Consider the following 20,239-nt stretch of genomic DNA (forward strand, 5'->3'; position numbering starts at 1 on the left):
CTCTCGAGGGTAAAGGCCCACTGCCTCCGTGAAAGGCACTTCTCTGAGACCTGAGCATGCCTGTCTGCCATGGGCCCCTCAGGGAGTCCCCTCCCTCTGGACCCTGGGGCCTCTACTCCCAGAGGAAGAATGCAGCCCCGATCTCTAGACTGCAGTGATGCTCAGCCAGTGTAAGAGAGGGGTTTATTGAGCATCTGAACATAGCACAGGAAACTCTCAGGGCCTCAGGCCTAACCTCCCTCTGCACAGTCCAGCTAGGTCTCTCCTGCATCCATGTGGGCTCTGGCTGTTTTCTCTCCCCAGTCCAGACGCCCCCTCTTTCCAGCCAAGCATCCGATCTCATCTTCCCACAAGCCTCTGTCCTTTGTCTTCTGTCCCAGAGAAACTGGCTGCCTGGGTCTCCTCTCTCTCTTTAGCGCGAGGGGAGGGGGAGAGCTGAGATTTCAGGCTGTCGTGTTTATGGCTGGATTGCTGCTATTATTTGACAGAACCTGACAATTCAATGGCACAAATGGGGGAACGGGGCAGCACTACAGCGTCAGGGAGTGAACTGGAGAAAAGACAGGAAGGATTTCTAGCAAGGGCGCCGTGTAACTAACCAGAATGAAGACTATTCTCTGCCCCCCTCGTCTAACTCTGGGCCTGACTCTCTCCCGTGCTGAGGCCCCTTGCCCTGTCTCTGGCCGTGTCTGGGGGCTTTATGCCGCGGTAGAGCCCCGAAGGTAAAGGTGTGATGTAGCCTCAGCCCCAACAAGACTCAGGCCCATGTCACTTCATCCTGGGTTTCAGATGAGTGACCCCTAGAAGTTGGGGGGCCACCGGTGCCCAGACCATGGCCCGGCCACAGAGGCCCTGCCCCTGCTCATCCTCTTCCCCCGAGGCCCCGCCCACTTGCTGTTCACTGCCCTCCGCCCCCTCCCCCAGACCCCCTACCTGCCCCTCACTTCCCCCAAGAGGACAGCTCAGTGGTTTGAGCATTGGCCTGCTAAACCCACGGTTGGGAATTCAATCCTTGAGGAGGTCGTTTTGGGAACTGGGGTAAAAATCTGTCTGGGGATTGGTCCTGCTCTGAGCAGGGGGTTGGATTAGCTGAGGTCCCTTCCAGTTCTATGATCTAAACGCCACTCACCTGCTGCTTTCTCCTCTCTGCCCCTTTCCCCTAAGGGGGGCTGCCATGGGGCCAGGCACCCATCGCTTTTTCCTGCCTTAGGTGAGCGGGGGGTGGGAGGGTCCTTGGGGCAGGAGGCGCAGCAGGGGCAGGAAGAGGCAGAGAGAGGAGGGGCTCGGGATAAGGCCCAGCGGGGGTGGGGCGCAGGCCTTGGGGGAAGAGGCGGAGGGGGGATGGGAGGAGGCAGAGCAGGGCATCGGGTTAAGAGGCAGGGCGGAGCCGGGTGCAGGTTGGGCCCCCACTTCTCTGGAGCTTCGCTTCCAGCACTCGAAAGATGACAATGGGCCCATGACGGGGTGACCTGCCCCACATCCCCAGTGTTCCCCCCTGCATGGGCGGCCGTTTGGGGGAGACTCAGCTGCCCCTGGCCTCTTAGATGGGCTGTGGCTAAAACACTGGCCTTGCTGTGAGCAGGATTTGAACCTGCGCAGGGAAACCCTCTTGGATTTTGAGTCTAACACCTTAGCTACTCAGCCATCACAGCTGTGAGCAAAGCAGGCCCCTAAGGCCAGAGAAACGCCCAGGCCTGACGTCATCTGAACTGCAGAATTCAAACAGCAAACCCGGCTCCCAAAGCACCAGGGGGAATTTGGGTCTCTCGTTCCTTCGCCGTGTGGTTAAGCACCAAACCAGCACCCTCCTGTGGGGTCTGTCATTGTTCCTCTCCACACTGTAACTGTTAGGCCTGAATGAAAATATAGCAGATAAAACAGTTATGCTAACCTGACTGAAATCAGGCTAGCAAAGGTTTTGATAATCCCAGAGTGGAAAAGTATTGAAAAACAGCATTGTTTAACAGAGCCCTGGAAAACGTGAGACAAGCCTGAGATAAACCAGGGATTGCATGGCTGGCATACCATTAGCTGTGCTAAGGACAGTGTTTGAAGAGCTGATAAGGAACTCTAGCATCCCACGGTTCAGATTCTAACTTTTTGGTTGAGTTATAGGTTTGTTTAAAAACTCCCCTGTATTTCTAACTTTTGGGTGTTGTTAAGATATAATAAATAATCTAAAGTTGTAGACATAAAGTCTAGGCATGTGTGTATATTAAAAGTGTCTAGTTTTAAGTTGTTAAACAAAGGGGGGTGGGTTTTGCTCAAGTGAGTGATGTATGACGTAATAAAACTGTCTATATAGGCTAATGCTAAGCTGTAAAAAGGGCCTGGTTCTCACTGGAGACGAGCGGCCTTTTGTTGATGCGTGCACTTGTCAATAAAAGGCTTTTGAACGGACCTTGCTGGTGTTGACTGTCTCTCTAGCTGAACAGACAACGAATTTCGCTGTCGGGGTTAAAGTCCCTAACATAACGACCGAGACAGGGAGAGGTGACCTGACCTGACCAAGGTCAGACAGTGAGGTAGAATCCAGCTCTGCCCCCCACCAGCTCCCGGCTCTATCCGCCAATGGACTGACTTTCTCGCTGGATTAAACTGTTTGTACTGGACTCTTTTCTCCATCTATAAACAGGACTAAGCCACGACTGGACTGTCCGACAGGAGAATGGGCCACGGCTCCCTTCCCCGGACCCTGGATTTCTCACCACTTCAGAGAAACTTGTTAGTGGAAAAATGAATCACATTCAAATGACTACAGATTATGAACCGTTTGCTGTTGCCTTGGCACATGGCCCCACCCAGCCTTTTCCCCTGAGTCAGGAATGATAATTTATTGGTTCACTCTGATTTGTTTCAGTTCTATGTTAGTATCTATTGCCACTAATTGGTCAGAGCCCGTCACTTCCGGAAGTCCGAAACGTTTCCCCCCTAACTCCCTTCTCGGTACCTTTGATTTTCCTCAGTCTCCTTCAGAGCACTGGCTTTCTTGGCACCAATAACCAAGACTGATTTCCAGATCAGGAGACGTGTCCTCCAGCTGCTGGAACTTCCTGTTTCACACCTAGAAAGAAACAGGTTTTTCCCATTAATCATTATCATATTTTATTGTCGTATTTTACTCTGAATTTCTTGCCCGTGAGAAATGCTGAATTGAGGACTGGAGAATGAGTCTCTGTGTATCCAGCCACAGAATAGCTGCAGCCCCAGCAATGGCTGTGCAAGCTTCCGAGGTGTCCGTCAATGTGCTTCACCCCGATTTAGGAGACCAGCTCTGGGGACAGGATGAGTTCGGTCCCGTGGGCAATTCACTCCTCGGCCTCCATGCTTTGATGGCCAATAGATTCCAGTGTTCCTGCTGGTCATTGTTCTGTGGCCATCTGCCCACCTGCCACTGGACTGAGATCAGCTCCCCTCACACCAGCTCATTCCTCACCGGTCCGTGAACGGTCACCACGTCATACAGACGTTTGTTCACTCCTGCCGGGGGCAGAAGAGAACCCAGTGCCCTGGAGGTGACAGGCCCGTACTGTGTCCCCAGTCAGGGCCATCGTCCCTGCCCTGAGGTGGTGGCTGCTCTGGGGAGCTCACGCTGGCACGGTGCAGCGGCCCCGCCGTTAGCTCTTGAGTGTAGCCGCTGAGATTCGCTACCCCCAGCGAGAGCCGTAGCCATGTTGGCAGGAGAAGCTCTCCCAGCGACATAGCCCTGCCCACACCGGCGCTTGGGTCAGTGTAACTGTGTCACTCGCGGGGTGGCTCATTCACACCCCTGAGCGACATACGTTCTACCGACACAAGGGGGCGTAGCCGCAGCCTGAGCAGAGAAGCGATTTAGAAAACAGATTTAGTTTTGTAGGAAATGCAGAAACCCGGGTTTGTAATAAACCAAAGGAGATTGCGACCCACATGTCACCTTCACCACGTTGCAGTTGTGCCCTGGGACAGTTGCGTTGTCTCAGCCTGTGGCCAGACTAATGGCGTGTGCAGGGGGAGGAGCCACGCCCCGTCTATGGGGCTTCTGGCATCCTAGAGGGGAGAAAGGAGAAAAGACGCTCAGTCCCCCATGCCACTCACACAGGGGGCAGGAACTTCTGTGGTCATTTAAACAGGCTCAAGGTCCCCGAAAGAGTGAAAGGTGTTAACGTGCCCCTGTCACCGTCCAACACTGAACGGGGGAAACAAGGCTGGCGGTTTGGTAGAGAGAGACTTCAGCCCGCTTAGTCCCATGGCAAACACACCTCTCACATCCCTGCTAGTGTGTTACTGAAACACAGAGAGAAACAGAGACAGAGTTAAAGCAATGGAAATGTAAAGGAGTCAGTAAGGCTTGTCTTTAACAGCATCCCCTGTGCCCTTTCTCTTCAGCTGGGAGAGTTTTTAGAAGGAAAGTTCCTTCTGTGATGGTCTCTTGGGTGGTTTTGAAGAAGGTAACAGCTGTCCTGGGGAGATCAGAGAGATTAGCTGAGATGGGCTGGAGCTGTCACTGTTGTGGTGTCTCTTGTTAAAGTCCAATCCCATTTCCTAGGTGGCAAGATAAGGCAAACGCACCCAAACGGGGAAAGACGAGAACAGCAAAGATAGAAGATGCAGCTTCTGGCTCTGGCTCTGCTGTTGACTTTGTCTTGCAGCTTCACTGTCATTAGCAGTAGGCAGAGGAGCAAAAGCCACCTCTCACTGTGCCCTAGTGGGTCACAACTGAGAATACCAAATTCAGGCCAAAGTGCTGAGAAATGGGGCAGACATACCCCCAAAATGGTGATTTTGCTCCCATAAGATAAATCAACCCAGCAAGAAAAGTTAACTTCTGTTTCACCACACTGGCTAACGAGAAGTCAGAAAAGCAGCCTCCTTAGTCATTCCAGGCTTTATATCGCCACCAAAACCACTGAAATTACTGATGAGTGGTTATTGGAACCCAATTTCATCAACCGAAAGGGTTCTTCTGATCTGAAAGGACCAGCCACATACCCAGCTCAATAATATACAACTCAGATCTGAGCCCAGTAATCATGCTGTTGCCAGCCCTTTAGTATCTAAAATATAAAGGTTTATTTCTGGAAAGGAAGGAAGGAAGGTTAAAATTGGTTGAAGGAATCAAATACATACAAGAATTGCAAAGTTCTTGAATCACGCTTGTAGCAGTGATGGAATAAACTGTTGGCTTTTTAAGTCTCTGGTTGCTTCTGAATCATTGGAAGGTCCTCAGTCCTTTGGTTAGAACGCTCCCATTAGTATAAGGTCATCGTCAAGAGGTCTGAGCAGGAAAGAGGCCAAATGGAGATGTGTCCAGGGCTTTTTATAGCTTGTGGATGGAAACCCCCATTGTTTCAAACAAAGCCCTCAGTGGAGAGAGTGGAAAATGACAGGTAACGAGATGGTGTTTGGAGTCACATGGGCACGTCCCACGTCCATGCCTGATTTCGCTTAGTCACAGCAGAAGCCACGACCTAGACTCCAGATGGAACGTTCCCAGGCAAGTCCATTGAGAGCAGATGGGGTGTGACCTTATCTAATTGAACTATGACCATATAGACCATTATTGCAACCACTGTCATATAGTTGCAACAAATCTTGTACAAAGATGGTGAAGTGAGGTGTCTATGAACAGATTGTCATTTGCTGGTTATGCTTATGCTGTGTGTATCATTCTTGTATTTGAAGTTATGAATATTGGCTCTGTACTTGTATTTCACTGTTTGCTTCTGAGTTGTATCAGTGAAGCATTTGGCCAGCTTATTGAGAAAGGATTAAGCTTTTCACTTCAGAGAAAAAAAATGCATGAAGACAGTTTTATAAACAAGTAGGTAAAGACACAAACCAACCCAACACCGACTGTGACACCCCCCACCCGCCCAAGAAATAGAAACACAAACACTAAATGCTGAGAACCTGCACTGATGGGCTCAGCGTGCAGCTTCCCCCTGGGTTTATATCTGGTGCCTCCCTCCTCTCACTCCCCTCTGCACAACCTCAGGTTCCTCCTCTCTCACCCTCCGAGGAGCAGCCCCAGCAGGGAAGGGGGGAGAGAGGCAGTTTCTGCAGCCCTCACAGCAGGTCCCAGCAGGGGGAGAGGAGCTGCCAGGGCATCTCTGCTGGGTCCCAGGCACTCAGGGCAGAGAAGCAGCTCCCCAGGCTGGCGTTGTAAATCAGAGACCAGGTGCTCTCATCTCTGTGACCCTTTTCCTCTCCAGACCATAGACACCAACTTCCCCAGTGCCGGTGGGTGCTCGCCCCAGGCCCCACCCTGACTCCACCCTTCCCACCCCCATTCCCAACCCGTACCCAAAGTCTCAGCCCCCTCCCTGCCCCTATTGGACCCCTTCTGCAAATCCCCGTCCCGGCCCCACCTCTTCCCCGAGCGTGCTGCCTTCCCCCTCCTGCCCCCTCCCTCCCGGCCGAGCGAAACAGGTGCAAGTGCTGGGAGCTGGGGGGGGAAGCGGGCACGCGGTGCGCTCAGGGGAGGAGGCGGAGCGGAGGTGGAGGTGAGCTGGGCAGAGGGGTGGGGAGCTGCCCAATTTTTCGGAGCACCCACGGAGTCGGCACCTATGCTCCAGCCTCTGCCATCTGAGCTACAGCCAGCTGGGGAACAGGGGGCTGCAGCCTCTGTAACCATGGCAATGTACAAACGTGGGTCCCATTGCCCAGGCTGAGAACTGCAGTGACGTCTCTGCTCAGTGTCAGGCGCCCAGGACAGAGGCAGCTCCCTGGGATCCAGGCCTGTCCCAGCCAGACCAGGGCTGCTGGGGAGTGTGAGAAATGGTCCCTGCCTCCCCCAGGGCTGAGCTCTGCCCCTAACGCTCCGATTCTCTCTGTCCCCAGTGACGGTGACTCTGGATCCAGACACGGCTCATCCCCAGCTCGCCCTGTCTGAGGATCGGAGACATGTGAGATGGGGACACGCCCGGCAGGATCTGCCCGACAATCCTGAGCGATTTGACACTGGATCAGTCATAACCCTGAGAGGGGGGAGGGGGAGCAGGTTTGTAGAAATTTTGGTGGTGCCCAGAACCCGCTCCGCCCAAATTCTGCCGACGGCTCTGGGAGGGAGTTTGGGTGAGGGAGGAGGTCTGGGGTGCAGGCCCTAGGCTGGGGCAGGGGAATGGGGGGCAGGCTCTGGGAGAGAGTTTGGGGGTGGGAAGGGGTACGGAGGGAGGGGTGCAGAGGGACGGGGTGCTGGGGTGTGGAGTGGGGCTGATGGTGTGGGGTTTGGTGTGTGGGTGGGGCTCTGGGTGTGGGCTCGGGCTGGGGCTGGGATTGGGCGGGGCTCAGGGCTGGGGGAGAGGGTCAGCGTGCAGGGGGATGAGGGCTCTGGTTGGGACCGGAGATGAAGGGTTTGTGGTGGGGGCAGAGGGGGCAGTGGGGGGAGGGGTGAAAGCTCTGGCTGGGGGTGTGGGCTCTGGGGTGGGGCAGGGCTGGAGATGAGTTTGGGGTGCAGGGTGTTGCTCTGGGACAGGGGCCAGAGAGGACGACTCCCCTCGGCCCTTTCCCTGCCGGCAGCAGCAAGCTCTGGGGGAGGAGCCCCCCTTTCCTGCTCCCCCCAGCAGCACACTCACCCCCACCACTGTCACTGCTTGTGCTCCTAGGGCCACGGGTGGCAAGTTTGTAGAAATTTTGGTGGTGCCCAGAACCCGCACCCCAACTCCACCCCCCCAAACTCTGCCCCCACCTGCCTAAGGCTCTGGGAGGAGGTTCGGGGGGGGGGAGGTCGGGTGCATATCCTGGGCTGGGGATTAGGGTGCAGGAGGGGTGCAGGGTGCAGGCTTTGGGCTGGGGCAGGGGGTGGGTGTGCAGGAGGGGGTGAAGGATGCAGGCTTTGGGAGGGAGTTTGGGGTTGGGAAGGCGTATGTGGGAACGGGGAGGGGGTGCACCCTCTGGGAGAGAGTTTGGGGATAAAAGGGAGTACAGGGGTGAGGGCTGTGGGGCTGAGGATGAGGGGTTCATGATGTGGGGGGGCTCAGGGCTGGGGCAGAGGATTAGGGTGCAGGGGGGATGAGGGCTCTGGCTGGGGCAGAGGATCTTTATGTAAATAAAGCATATCAAAGTGTTTCCTTGTTTATTTCCCTTTCATTTTCCAGATGTGATTTTTGAAGATAGGCATGGAATTTTTTTTCTCCTGAACTGGTTGTGTCACTGCACTCTAATGAGGATATGCATGTATGTCACTCTGGGTTTGTCTACACTGCAATGTAAGCCCAAGGATTTTGGGTCTGGAGTCAGCTGGCCCATGTCGGAGAACCCTGGGCTTGAGCATCTATACTGGTTCTTAACCCTACATTAAGACATTTCTAACCTAGGCTCAAATCTGGGGCTCTGGTGTCCACACTGCAGCATGTAGATCTGAGTCCAACCAACCCTAGCCCAGATTCCGACCTGAAATGTGGCCGCTGTGGCCCTTTGAGCATGTTACAGTGCAGCGAAACTTTTCTGCCCACCCTTCTTGTTACAGGAAGTTGGAACAGCCCGCCAACACAGACAGCCGAGGAGTGATTTTGGTCTGTGTGTGCCAAGCTACCAGAGCCAGCAACATGGAGAAGGCACCTTTTGAAGAAATCCTCTCGCTTGCACTTTCACTCCTGCATCAGAAAAAGGACAGCGCTTCCTTGAAGTGCTGGTGAACATTTGAGAGGACTTTTCTGCCCCACCAAAGGTACCTGATGGACTGTATGATGGAGCAGGAGGAGAAGGAGGACCCTGGCATGGCAGACTCACACTGGCCTATGCTGCTCAGTAGAACTGGCAGAGCTGCTGGTATTCCCTAGGTAGACTGGCACAGGGCCACAAGCACAGACTGGTGAGATCCCATCAGCCTGCAGACCTGGGATGCCCAGCACACAGTCCGGAGCTCATGCAGGAAAAAGGTGCTGCTCCTTTAAACAACAAACAGCTTGAAAGAAAGAGAGAGAAAAGAAAATACCGAACAGAAAGAACAGGCTTTCAAATACATGCTATATTTACAGTCAGGCAATGTGAGAATTCCAAACAATTCAAGGATAGTGTAATAATCAGAACACAGAGAAGAGAGTGTCCAAAACCTGCAAGAATAATTTAAGGCCTCAAACTAGTTTTTTTCATGAACAAAGGGACTGAGTTAAGAAAACACAATCACTTTCCATAATATTGAACAGTTTTATTCCTCTGTTGGTGCCATTAGGCATATCCCTAGATAACTTAGGAGGGTAGAAAAACACAGTGTTAATGAAGCTTTTCTGTACCAGGCCTGAATGGACCAAAGTTATTTTATGTTTGTCCATAGTGCCTCCATGTCTAAACTCTGATTGAACTCTCAGGCTAGTATTGAGAATGGAATGTGTAACAGCTTCTTATCAGTGTAAGACACCAGAAGATAGGGCCCTTTTACTATCTCCTGTTTAGTTTAGAAAGAGGGGAGGGGAGGCAAGGTAATAAATTCAGAAGTAAACCAAGGTAACAGCCTTGAAAAGTTACAAGATAAATTGTTTGCTGTCAAGAATGATTTAACCTGTTTAATGTAATTGTTAATTATACACTGTATGTACTATATAGTAGGGGGGAGGAAACTAGTGGGGGGTAATGAGAATGCCTTATTGAAGTCATGTATAAAAGACACACACAGCTTGTATCTGTGTGTGCAGGATTTGAGATTGTAAATACCTCCTGGCACCTTACTTGGGCTCAAATAAACTTTTTCTGCATTAGCAACAAAGAATCCTGTGGCACCTTATAGACTAACAGACGTTCTGCAGCATGAGCTTTCGTGGGTGAATACCCACTTCTTCAGATGCAAGTGGTGGAAATTTCCAGGGGCAGGTTTATATATGCAAGCAAGAAGCAAGCTAGAGATAACGAGGTTAGTTCAATCAGGGAGGATGAGGCCCTGTTCTGGCAGTTGAGGTGTGAAAACCAAGGAGGAGAAACTGGTTCTGTAATTGGCAAGCCATTCACAGTCTTTGTTTAATCCTGAGCTGATGGTGTCAAATTTGCAGATGAACTGGAGCTCAGCAGTTTCTCTTTGAAGTCTGGTCCTGAAGTTTTTTTGCTGCAGGATGGCCACCTTAAGATCTGCTATTGTGTGGCCAGGGAGGTTGAAGTGTTCTCCTACAGGTTTTTGTATATTGCCATTCCTAATATCTGATTTGTGTCCATTTATCCTTTCCTTAGAGACTGTCCAGTTTGGCCGATGTACATAGCAGAGGGGCATTGCTGGCATATGATGGCATATATTACATTGGTGGACGTGCAGGTGAATGAACCGGTGATGGTGTGGCTGATCTGGTTAGGTCCTGTGATGGTGTTACTGGTGTAGATATGTGGGCAGAGTTGGCATCGAGGTTTGTTGCATGGGTTGGTTCCTGAGCTAGAGTTACTATGGTGCAGTGTGCAGTTACTGGTGAGAATATGCTTCAGGTTGGCAGGTTGTCTGTGGGCGAGGACTGGCCTGCCACCCAAGGCCTGTGAAAGTGTGGGATCATTCTCCAGGATGGGTTGTAGATCCCTGATGATGCGCTGGAGTGGTTTTAGCTGGGGACTGTATGTGATGGCCAGTGGAGTCCTGTTGGTTTCTTTCTTGGGTTTGTCTTGTAGTAGGAGGCTTCTGGGTACACGTCTGGCTCTGTTGATCTGTCTCCTTATTTCCTCGTGTGGGTACTGTAGTTTTGAGAATGCTTGGTGGAGATTTTGTAGGTGTTGGTCTCTGTCTGTGGGGTTAGAGCAGATGCGGTTGTACCTCAGTGCTTGGCTGTAGACAATGGATCTTGTGGTGTGCCCGGGATGGAAGCTGGAGGCATGAAGGTAGGCATAGCGGTCGGTAGGTTTTCGGTATAGGGTGGTGTTAATGTGTCCATCAATTATTTGCACCGTAGTGTCTAGGAAGTGGACCTCCCGTGTAGATTGGTCCAGGCTGAGGTTGATGGTGGGGTGGAAGCTGTTGAAATCGTGGTGGAATTTTTCCAGAGTCTCTTTCCCATGGGTCCAGATGATGAAGATGTCATCAATGTAGCGTAGGTAGAGAAGGGGCGTGAGTGGACGGGAGCTGAGGAAGCGTTGTTCCAGGTCAGCCATAAAAATATTGGCATATTGTGGGGCCATGCGGGTGCCCATAGCGGTGCCACTGATCTGGAGATATATATTGTCATCAAATTTGAAATAGTTGTGTCTGAGGATAAAGGCACAGAGCTCAGCAACCAGTTGTGCTGTGGCATCATCAGGGATACTGTTCCTGACAGCTTGTATTCCATCAGCGTGTGGGATGTTGGTGTAGAGAGCCTCTACATCCATGGTGGCCAGGATGGTGTTTTCTGGAAGGTCACCAATGCATTGTAGTTTCCTCAGGAAATCAGTGGTGTCACGGAGATAGCTGGGAGTGCTGGTGGCATAGGGTCTGAGTAGAGAGTCCACATATCCAGACAGTCCTTCAGTGAGATCTACAACCCATCCTGGAGAATGATCCCACACTTTCACAGGCCTTGGGTGGCAGGCCAGTCCTCGCCCACAGACAACCTGCCAACCTGAAGCATATTCTCACCAGTAACTGCACACCGCACCATAGTAACTCTAGCTCAGGAACCAACCCATGCAACAAACCTCGATGCCAACTCTGCCCACATATCTACACCAGTAACACCATCACAGGACCTAACCAGATCAGCCACACCATCACCGGTTCATTCACCTGCACGTCCACCAATGTAATATATGCCATCATATGCCAGCAATGCCCCTCTGCTATGTACATCGGCCAAACTGGACAGTCTCTAAGGAAAAGGATAAATGGACACAAATCAGATATTAGGAATGGCAATATACAAAAACCTGTAGGAGAACACTTCAACCTCCCTGGCCACACAATAGCAGATCTTAAGGTGGCCATCCTGCAGCAAAAAAACTTCAGGACCAGACTTCAAAGAGAAACTGCTGAGCTCCAGTTCATCTGCAAATTTGACACCATCAGCTCAGGATTAAACAAAGACTGTGAATGGCTTGCCAATTACAGAACCAGTTTCTCCTCCCTTGGTTTTCACACCTCAACTGCCAGAACAGGGCCTCATCCTCCCTGATTGAACTAACCTCGTTATCTCTAGCTTGCTTCTTGCTTGCATATATAAACCTGCCCCTGGAAATTTCCACCACTTGCATCTGAAGAAGTGGGTATTCACCCACGAAAGCTCATGCTGCAGAACGTCTGTTAGTCTATAAGGTGCCACAGGATTCTTTGTTGCTAATGCAGAAAAAGTTTATTTGAGCCCAAGTAAGGTGCCAGGGAGGTATTTACAATCTCAAATCCTGCACACACAGATACAAGCTGTGTGTGTCTTTTTATACATGACTTCAATAAGGCATTCTCATTACCCCCCACTAGTTTCCTCCCCCCTACTATATAGTACATACAGTGTATAATTAACAATTACATTAAACAGGTTAAATCATTCTTGACAGCAAACAATTTATCTTGTAACTTTTCAAGGCTGTTACCTTGGTTTACTTCTGAATTTATTACCTTGCCTCCCCTCCCCTCTTTCTAAACTAAACAGGAGATAGTAAAAAAGGGGCCCTATCTTCTGGTGTCTTACACTGATAAGAAGCTGTTACACATTCCATTCTCAATACTAGCCTGAGAGTTCAATCAGAGTTTAGACATGGAGGCACTATGGACAAACATAAAATAACTTTGGTCCATTCAGGCCTGGTACAGAAAAGCTTCATTAACACTGTGTTTTTCTACCCTCCTAAGTTATCTAGGGATATGCCTAATGGCACCAACAGAGGGAATAAAACTGTTCAATATTATGGAAAGTGATTGTGTTTTCTTAACTCAGTCCCTTTGTTCATGAAAAAAACTAGTTTGAGGCCTTAAATTATTCTTGCAGGTTTTGGACACTCTCTTCTCTGTGTTCTGATTATTACACTATCCTTGAATTGTTTGCAATTCTCACATTGCCTGACTGTAAATATAGCATGTATTTGAAAGCCTGTTCTTTCTGTTCGGTATTTTCTTTCTCTCTTTCTTTCAAGCTGTTTGTTGTTTAAAGGAGCAGCACCTTTTTTTCCTGCATGAGCTCCGGACTGTGTGCTGGGCATCCCAGGTCTGCAGGCTGATGGGATCTCACCAGTCTGTGCTTGTGGCCCTGTGCCAGTCTACCTAGGGAATACCAGCAGCTCTGCCAGTTCTACTGAGCAGCATAGGCCAGTGTGAGTCTGCCATGCCAGGGTCCTCCTTCTCCTCCTGCTCCATCATACAGTCCATCAGGTACCTTTGGTGGGGCAGAAAAGTCCTCTCAAATGTTCACCAGCACTTCAAGGAAGCGCTGTCCTTTTTCTGATGCAGGAGTGAAAGTGCAAGCGAGAGGATTTCTTCAAAAGGTGCCTTCTCCATGTTGCTGGCTCTGGTAGCTTGGCACACACAGACCAAAATCACTCCTCGGCTGTCTGTGTTGGCGGGCTGTTCCAACTTCCTGTAACAAGAAGGGTGGGCAGAAAAGTTTCGCTGCACTGTAACATGCTCAAAGGGCCACAGCGGCCACATTTCAGGCTGGTGTTGGGGAATCTGGGCTAGGGTTGGTTGGACTCAGATCTACATGCTGCAGTGTGGACACCAGAGCCCCAGATTTGAGCCTAGGTTAGAAATGTCTTAATGTAGGGTTAAGAACCAGTATAGATGCTCAAGCCCAGGGTTCTCCGACATGGGCCAGCTGCCTCCAGACCCAAAATCCTTGGGCTTACATTGCAGTGTAGACAAACCCAGAGTGACATACATGCATGTCCTCATTAGAGTGCAGTGACACAACCAGTTCAGGAGAAAAAAAATTCCATGCCTATCTTCAAAAATCACATCTGGAAAATGAAAGGGAAATAAACAAGGAAACACTTTGATATGCTTTATTTACATAAAGATCCTCTGCCCCAGCCAGAGCCCTCATCCCCCCTGCACCCTAATCCTCTGCCCCAGCCCTGAGCCCCACATCATGAACCCTCATCCTCAGCCCCACAGCCCTCACCCCTGTACTCCCTTTTATCCCCAAACTCTCTCCCAGAGGGTGCACCCCCTCCCCGTTCCCACATACCCCTTCCCAACCCCAAACTCCCTCCCAAAGCCTGCATCCTTCACCCCCTCCTGCACACCCACCCCCTGCCCCAGCCCAGAGCCTGCACCCAGCACCCAAACTCCATCCCAAAGCCTGCACCCTGCACCCCTCCTGCACCCTAATCCCCAGCCCAGGATATGCACCCGACCTCCGCCCACTTAACTACTCCCAGAGCCTTAGGCAGGTGGGGGCAGAGTTTGTGGGGGTGGAGTTGGGGTGAGGGTTCTGGGCACCACCACAATTTCTACAAACTTGCCACCCGTGGCCCTAGGAGCACAAGCAGTGACAGTGGTGGGGGTGAGTGTGCTGCTGGGGAGCAGGAAGGGGCTCCTCCCAGAGCTTGCTGCTGCCGGCAGAAAGGGCCGAGGGAGTCGTCCTCTCTGGCCCCTGTCCCAGAGCAACACCCTGCACCCCAAACTCATCCCCAGCCCAGCCCCCCCCCACAGCCCACCCCCAGCCAGAGCTTTCACCCCCACTGCCCCTCAGCCCCCACCACAAACCCTTCATCTCCGGTCCCAACCACAGCCCTCATCCCCCTGCACGCTGACCCTCTCCCCCAGCCCTGAGCCCCTCCCATTCCCAGCCCCAGCCAGAGCCCTCACCCTGAGCCCCTCCCACACTCCAAACCCCTCAGCTTCAGCCACAGTCCTCACCCCTGCACCCCGTCCCTCTGCACCCCGCCCGCCGGAACCCGTGCCACCCCAAACTCTCTCCCAGAGCCTGCCCCCCATTCCCCTGCCCCAGCCTAGGGCCTGCACCCCAGACCTCCTCCCTCACCCAAACTCCCTCCCAGAGCCGTTGGCAGAGTTTGGGTGGAGCGGGTTCTGGGCACCACCAAAATTTCTACAAACCTGCTCCCCCTCCCCCCTCTCAGGGTTATGACTGATCCAGTGTCAAATCGCTCAGGATTGTCGGGCAGATCCTGCCGGGCGTGTCCCCATCTCACATGTCTCCGATCCTCAGACAGGGCGAGCTGGGGATGAGCCGTGTCTGGATCCAGAGTCACCGTCACTGGGGACAGAGAGAATCGGAGCGTTAGGGGCAGAGCTCAGCCCTGGGGGAGGCTGGGACCATTTCTCACACTCCCCAGCAGCCCTGGTCTGGCTGGGACAGGCCTGGATCCCAGGGAGCTGCCTCTGTCCTGGGCGCCTGACACTGAGCAGAGACGTCACTGCAGTTCTCAGCCTGGGCAATGGGACCCACTTTTGTACATTGCCATGGTTACAGAGGCTGCAGCTCCCTGTTCCCCAGCTGGCTGTAGCTCAGATGGCAGAGTCTGGAGCATAGGTGCCGACTCCGTGGGTGCGCCGAAAAATTGGGCAGCTCCCCACCCCTCTGCCCAGCTCACCTCCACCTCCGCTCCGCCTCCTCCCCTGAGCGCACCGCGTGCCCGCTTCCCCCCCCAGCTCCCAGCGCTTGCACCTGTTTCGCTCGGCCGGGAGGGAGGGGGCAGGAGGGGGAAGGCAGCACGCTCGGGGAAGAGGTGGGGCCGGGACGGGGATTTGCAGAAGGGGTCCAATAGGGGCAGGGAGGGGGCTGAGACTTTGGGGAAGGGGTTGGAATGGGGGTGGGGAAAGGGTGGAGTCGGGGTGGGGCCCGGGGGCGCGAGCACCCACCGGCACTGGGGGAAGTTGGTGTCTATGGTCTGGAGAGGAAAAGGGTCACAGAGATGAGAGCACCTGGTCTCTGATTTACAACGCCAGCCTGGGGAGCTGCTTCTCTGCCCTGAGTGCCTGGGACCCAGCAGAGATGCCCTGGCAGCTCCTCTCCCCCTGCTGGGACCTGCTGTGAGGGCTGCAGAAACTGCCTCTCTCCCCCTTCCCTGCTGGGGCTGCTCCTCGGAGGGTGAGAGAGGAGGAACCTGAGGTTGTGCAGAGGGGAGTGAGAGGAGGGAGGCACCAGATATAAACCCAGGGGGAAGCTGCACGCTGAGCCCATCAGTGCAGGTTCTCAGCATTTAGTGTTTGTGTTTCTATTTCTTGGGTGGGTGGGGGGTGTCACAGTCGGTGTTGGGTTGGTTTGTGTCTTTACCTACTTGTTTATAAAACTGTCTTCATGCATTTTTTTTCTCTGAAGTGAAAAGCTTAATCCTTTCTCAATAAGCTGGCCAAATGCTTCACTGATACAACTCAGAAGCAAACAGTGAAATACAAGTACAGAGCCAATATTCATAACTTCAAATACAAGAATGATACACACAGCATAAGCATAACCAGCAAATGACAACCTGTTCATAGACACCTCACTTCACCATCTTTGTACAAGATTTGTTGCAACTATATGACAGTGGTTGCAATAATGGTCTATATGGTCATAGTTCAATTAGATAAGGTCACACCCCTATCTGCTCTCAATGGACTTGCCTGGGAACGTTCCATCTGGAGTCTAGGTCGTGGCTTCTGCTGTGACTAAGCGAAATCAGGCATGGACGTGGGACGTGCCCATGTGACTGCAAACACCATCTTGTTACCTGTCATTTTCCACTCTCTCCGCTGAGGGCTTTGTTTGAAACAATGGGGGTTTCCATCCACAAGCTATAAAAGGCCCTGGACACATCTCCATTTGGCCTCTTTCCTGCTCAGACCTCTTGACGATGACCTTATACTAATGGGAGCATTCTAACCAAAGGACTGAGGACCTTCCAGTGATTCAGAAGCAACCAGAGACTTAAAAAGCCAACAGTTTATTCCATCACTGCTACAAGCGTGATTCAAGAACTTTGCAATTCTTGTATGTATTTGATTCCTTCAACCAATTTTAACTCTCACCTTCCTTCCTTTCCAGAAATAAACCTTTATATTTTAGATACTAAAGGGCTGGCAACAGCATGATTACTGGGCTCAGATCTGAGTTGTATATTATTGAGCTGGGTATGTGGCTGGTCCTTTCAGATCAGAAGAACCCTTTCGGTTAATGAAATTGGGTTCCAATAACCACTCATCAGTAATTTCAGTGGTTTTGGTGGCGATATAAAGCCTGGAATGACTAAGGAGGCTGCTTTTCTGACTTCTCGTTAGCCAGTGTGGTGAAACAGAAGTTAACTTTTCTTGCTGGGTTGATTTATCTTATGGGAGCAAAATCACCATTTTGGGGGTATGTCTGCCCCATTTCTCAGCACTTTGGCCTGAATGTGGTATTCTCAGTTGTGACCCACTAGGGCACAGTGAGAGGTGGCTTTTGCTCCTCTGCCTGCTGCTAATGACAGTGAAGCTGCAAGACAAAGTCAACAGCAGAGCCAGAGCCAGAAGCTGCATCTTCTATCTTTGCTGTTCTCGTCTTTCCCCGTTTGGGTGCGTTTGCGTTATCTTGCCACCTAGGAAATGGGATTGGACTTTAACAAGAGACACCACAACAGTGACAGCTCCAGCCCATCTCAGCTGATCTCCCCAGGACAGCTGTTACCTTCTTCAAAACCACCCAAGAGACCGTCACAGAAGGAACTTTCCTTCTAAAAACTCTCCCAGCTGAAGAGAAAGGGCACAGGGGATGCTGTTAAAGACAAGCCTTACTGACTCCTTTACATTTCCATTGCTTTAACTCTGTCTCTGTTTCTCTCTGTGTTTCAGTAACACACTAGCAGGGATGTGAGAGGTGTGTTTGCCATGGGACTAAGCGGGCTGAAGTCTCTCTCTACCAAACCGCCAGCCTTGTTTCCCCCGTTCAGTGTTGGACGGTGACAGGGGCACGTTAACACCTTTCACTCTTTCGGGGACCTTGAGCCTGTTTAAATGACCACAGAAGTTCCTGCCCCCTGTGTGAGTGGCATGGGGGACTGAGCGTCTTTTCTCCTTTCTCCCCTCTAGGATGCCAGAAGCCCCATAGACGGGGCGTGGCTCCTCCCCCTGCACACGCCATTAGTCTGGCCACAGGCTGAGACAACACAACTGTCCCAGGGCACAACTGCAACGTGGTGAAGGTGACATGTGGGCAATCTCCTTTGGTTTATTACAAACCCGGGTTTCTGCATTTCCTACAAAACTAAATCTGTTTTCTAAATCGCTTCTCTGCTCAGGCTGCGGCTCGCCTTGTGTCGGTAGAACGTATGTCGCTCAGGGGTGTGAATGAGCCACCCCCGAGTGACACAGTTACACTGACCCAAGCGCCGGTGTGGGCAGGGCTATGTCGCTGGGAGAGCTTCTCCTGCCAACATGGCTACGGCTCTCGCTGGGGGTAGCGAATCTCAGCGGCTACACTCAAGAGCTAACGGCGGGGCCGCTGCACCGGTGCCAGCGTGAGCTCCCCAGAGCAGCCACCACCTCAGGGCAGGGACGATGGCCCTGACTGGGGACACAGTACGGGCCTGTCACCTCCAGGGCACTGGGTTCTCTTCTGCCCCCGGCAGGAGTGAACAAACGTCTGTATGATGTGGTGACCGTTCACGGACCGGTGAGGAATGAGCTGGTGTGAGGGGAGCTGATCTCAGTCCAGTGGCAGGTGGGCAGATGGCCACAGAACAATGACCAGCAGGAACACTGGAATCTATTGGCCATCAAAGCATGGAGGCCGAGGAGTGAATTGCCCACGGGACCGAACTCATCCTGTCCCCAGAGCTCGTCTCTGTAAATCGGTGTGAAGCACATTGACGGGACACCTCGGGGAAGCTTGCACAGCCATTGCTGGGGCTGCAGCTATTCTGTGGCTGGATACACAGAGACTCATTCTCCAGTCCCTCAATTCAGCATTTCTCATGGGCAAGAAATTCAGAGTAAAATACGACAATAAAATATGATAATGATTAATGGGGAAAAACCTGTTTCTTTCTAGGTGTGAAACAGGGAAGTTCCAGCAGCTGGAGGACACGTCTCCTGATCTGGAAATCAGTCTTGGTTATTGGTGCCAAGAAAGCCAGTGCTCTGAAGGAGACTGAGGAAAATCAAAGGTACCGAGAAGGGAGTTAGGGGGGAAACGTTTCGGACTTCCGGAAGTGACGGGCTCTGACCAATTAGTGGCAATAGATACTAACATAGAACTGAAACAAATCAGAGTGAACCAATAAATTATCATTCCTGACTCAGGGGAAAAGGCTGGGTGGGGCCATGTGCCAAGGCAACAGCAAACGGTTCATTTGAATGTGATTCATTTTTCCACTAACAAGTTTCTCTGAAGTGGTGAGAAATCCAGGGTCCGGGGAAGGGAGCCGTGGCCCATTCTCCTGTCGGACAGTCCAGTCGTGGCTTAGTCCTGTTTATAGATGGAGAAAAGAGTCCAGTACAAACAGTTTAATCCAGCGAGAAAGTCAGTCCATTGGCGGATAGAGCCGGGAGCTGGTGGGGGGCAGAGCTGGATTCTACCTCACTGTCTGACCTTGGTCAGGTCAGGTCACCTCTCCCTGTCTCGGTCGTTACAGTGTGGAGAGGAACAACGACAGACCCCACAGGAGGGTGCTGGTTTGGTGCTTAACCACACGGCGAAGGAACGAGAGCCCCAAATTCCCCCTGGTGCTTTGGGAGCCGGGTTTGCTGTTTGAATTCTGCAGTTCAGATGACGTCAGGCCTGGGCGTTTCTCTGGCCTTAGGGGCCTGCTTTGCTCACAGCTGTGATGGCTGAGTAGCTAAGGTGTTAGACTCAAAATCCAAGAGGGTTTCCCTGCGCAGGTTCAAATCCTGCTCACAGCAAGCCCAGTGTTTTAGCCACAGCCCATCTAAGAGGCCAGGGGCAGCTGAGTCTCCCCCAAACGGCCGCCCATGCAGGGGGGAACACTGGGGATGTGGGGCAGGTCACCCCGTCATGGGCCCATTGTCATCTTTCGAGTGCTGGAAGCGAAGCTCCAGAGAAGTGGGGGCTCCGCTCTGCCTCTTAACCCGATGCCCTGCTCTGCCTCCTCCCATCCCCCCTCCGCCTCTTCCCCCAAGGCCTGCGCCCCACCCCCGCTGGGCCTTTTCCCCCGAACCCCCTCCCTCTCTCTGCCTCTTCCTGCCCCTGCTCCGCCTCCTTCCCCAAGGACCCTCCCCACCCCCCGCTCACCTAAGGCAGGAAAAAGCGATGGGTGCCTGGCCCCATAGCAGCCCCACTTAGGGGAAAGGGGCAGAGAGGAGAAAGCAGCAGGTGAGTGGCGTCTTAGATCATAGAACTGGAAGGGACCTCAGCTAATCCAACCCCCTGCTCAGAGCAGGACCAATCCCCAGACAGATTTTTACCCCAGTTCCCTAAATGACCTCCTCAAGGATTGAATTCCCAACCGT

The 20,239-nt window shown here is 52.3% G+C and overlaps 2 protein-coding genes, 2 non-coding genes and 1 pseudogene across 4 annotated transcripts; 2 read left to right on the forward strand and 3 right to left on the reverse strand.

Annotated features, from left to right (window-relative positions):
- Positions 1 to 3,702, reverse strand: part of LOC120393612 — a 54,469-nt pseudogene extending 50,767 nt beyond the window's left edge.
- Positions 1,571 to 1,652, reverse strand: TRNAL-CAA. The gene has a single exon. It is a non-coding gene; the product is annotated as a tRNA-Leu (tRNA).
- Positions 3,703 to 5,458: 1,756 nt separating the features above from the next.
- LOC120393613 (erythroid membrane-associated protein-like) lies at positions 5,459 to 8,848 on the forward strand. Its single transcript, XM_039518235.1, has 4 exons — positions 5,459 to 5,473; positions 6,401 to 6,482; positions 6,820 to 6,979; positions 8,447 to 8,848. The coding sequence occupies exons 1-4, from the start codon at positions 5,459 to 5,461 to the stop codon at positions 8,613 to 8,615; spliced, it is 426 nt and encodes a 141-aa protein (XP_039374169.1). The 3' UTR covers positions 8,616 to 8,848.
- A 4,130-nt stretch (positions 8,849 to 12,978) lies between these two features.
- On the reverse strand, positions 12,979 to 15,487 carry LOC120393614 (erythroid membrane-associated protein-like; the record flags this gene model as incomplete). The annotated part of the gene is made up of 3 exons (XM_039518236.1): positions 12,979 to 13,427; positions 14,909 to 15,068; positions 15,406 to 15,487. Coding segments are annotated over 3 exons (411 nt in total), but the record flags the coding sequence as incomplete, so codon positions are not given.
- A 4,103-nt stretch (positions 15,488 to 19,590) lies between these two features.
- On the forward strand, positions 19,591 to 19,672 carry TRNAL-CAA. The gene has a single exon. It is a non-coding gene; the product is annotated as a tRNA-Leu (tRNA).
- Positions 19,673 to 20,239: the final 567 nt, after the last annotated feature.

The sequence above is a fragment of the Mauremys reevesii genome, unplaced genomic scaffold (assembly GCF_016161935.1).
Source record: "Mauremys reevesii isolate NIE-2019 unplaced genomic scaffold, ASM1616193v1 Contig26, whole genome shotgun sequence".
Taxonomy (NCBI): Eukaryota; Metazoa; Chordata; order Testudines; family Geoemydidae; genus Mauremys; species Mauremys reevesii.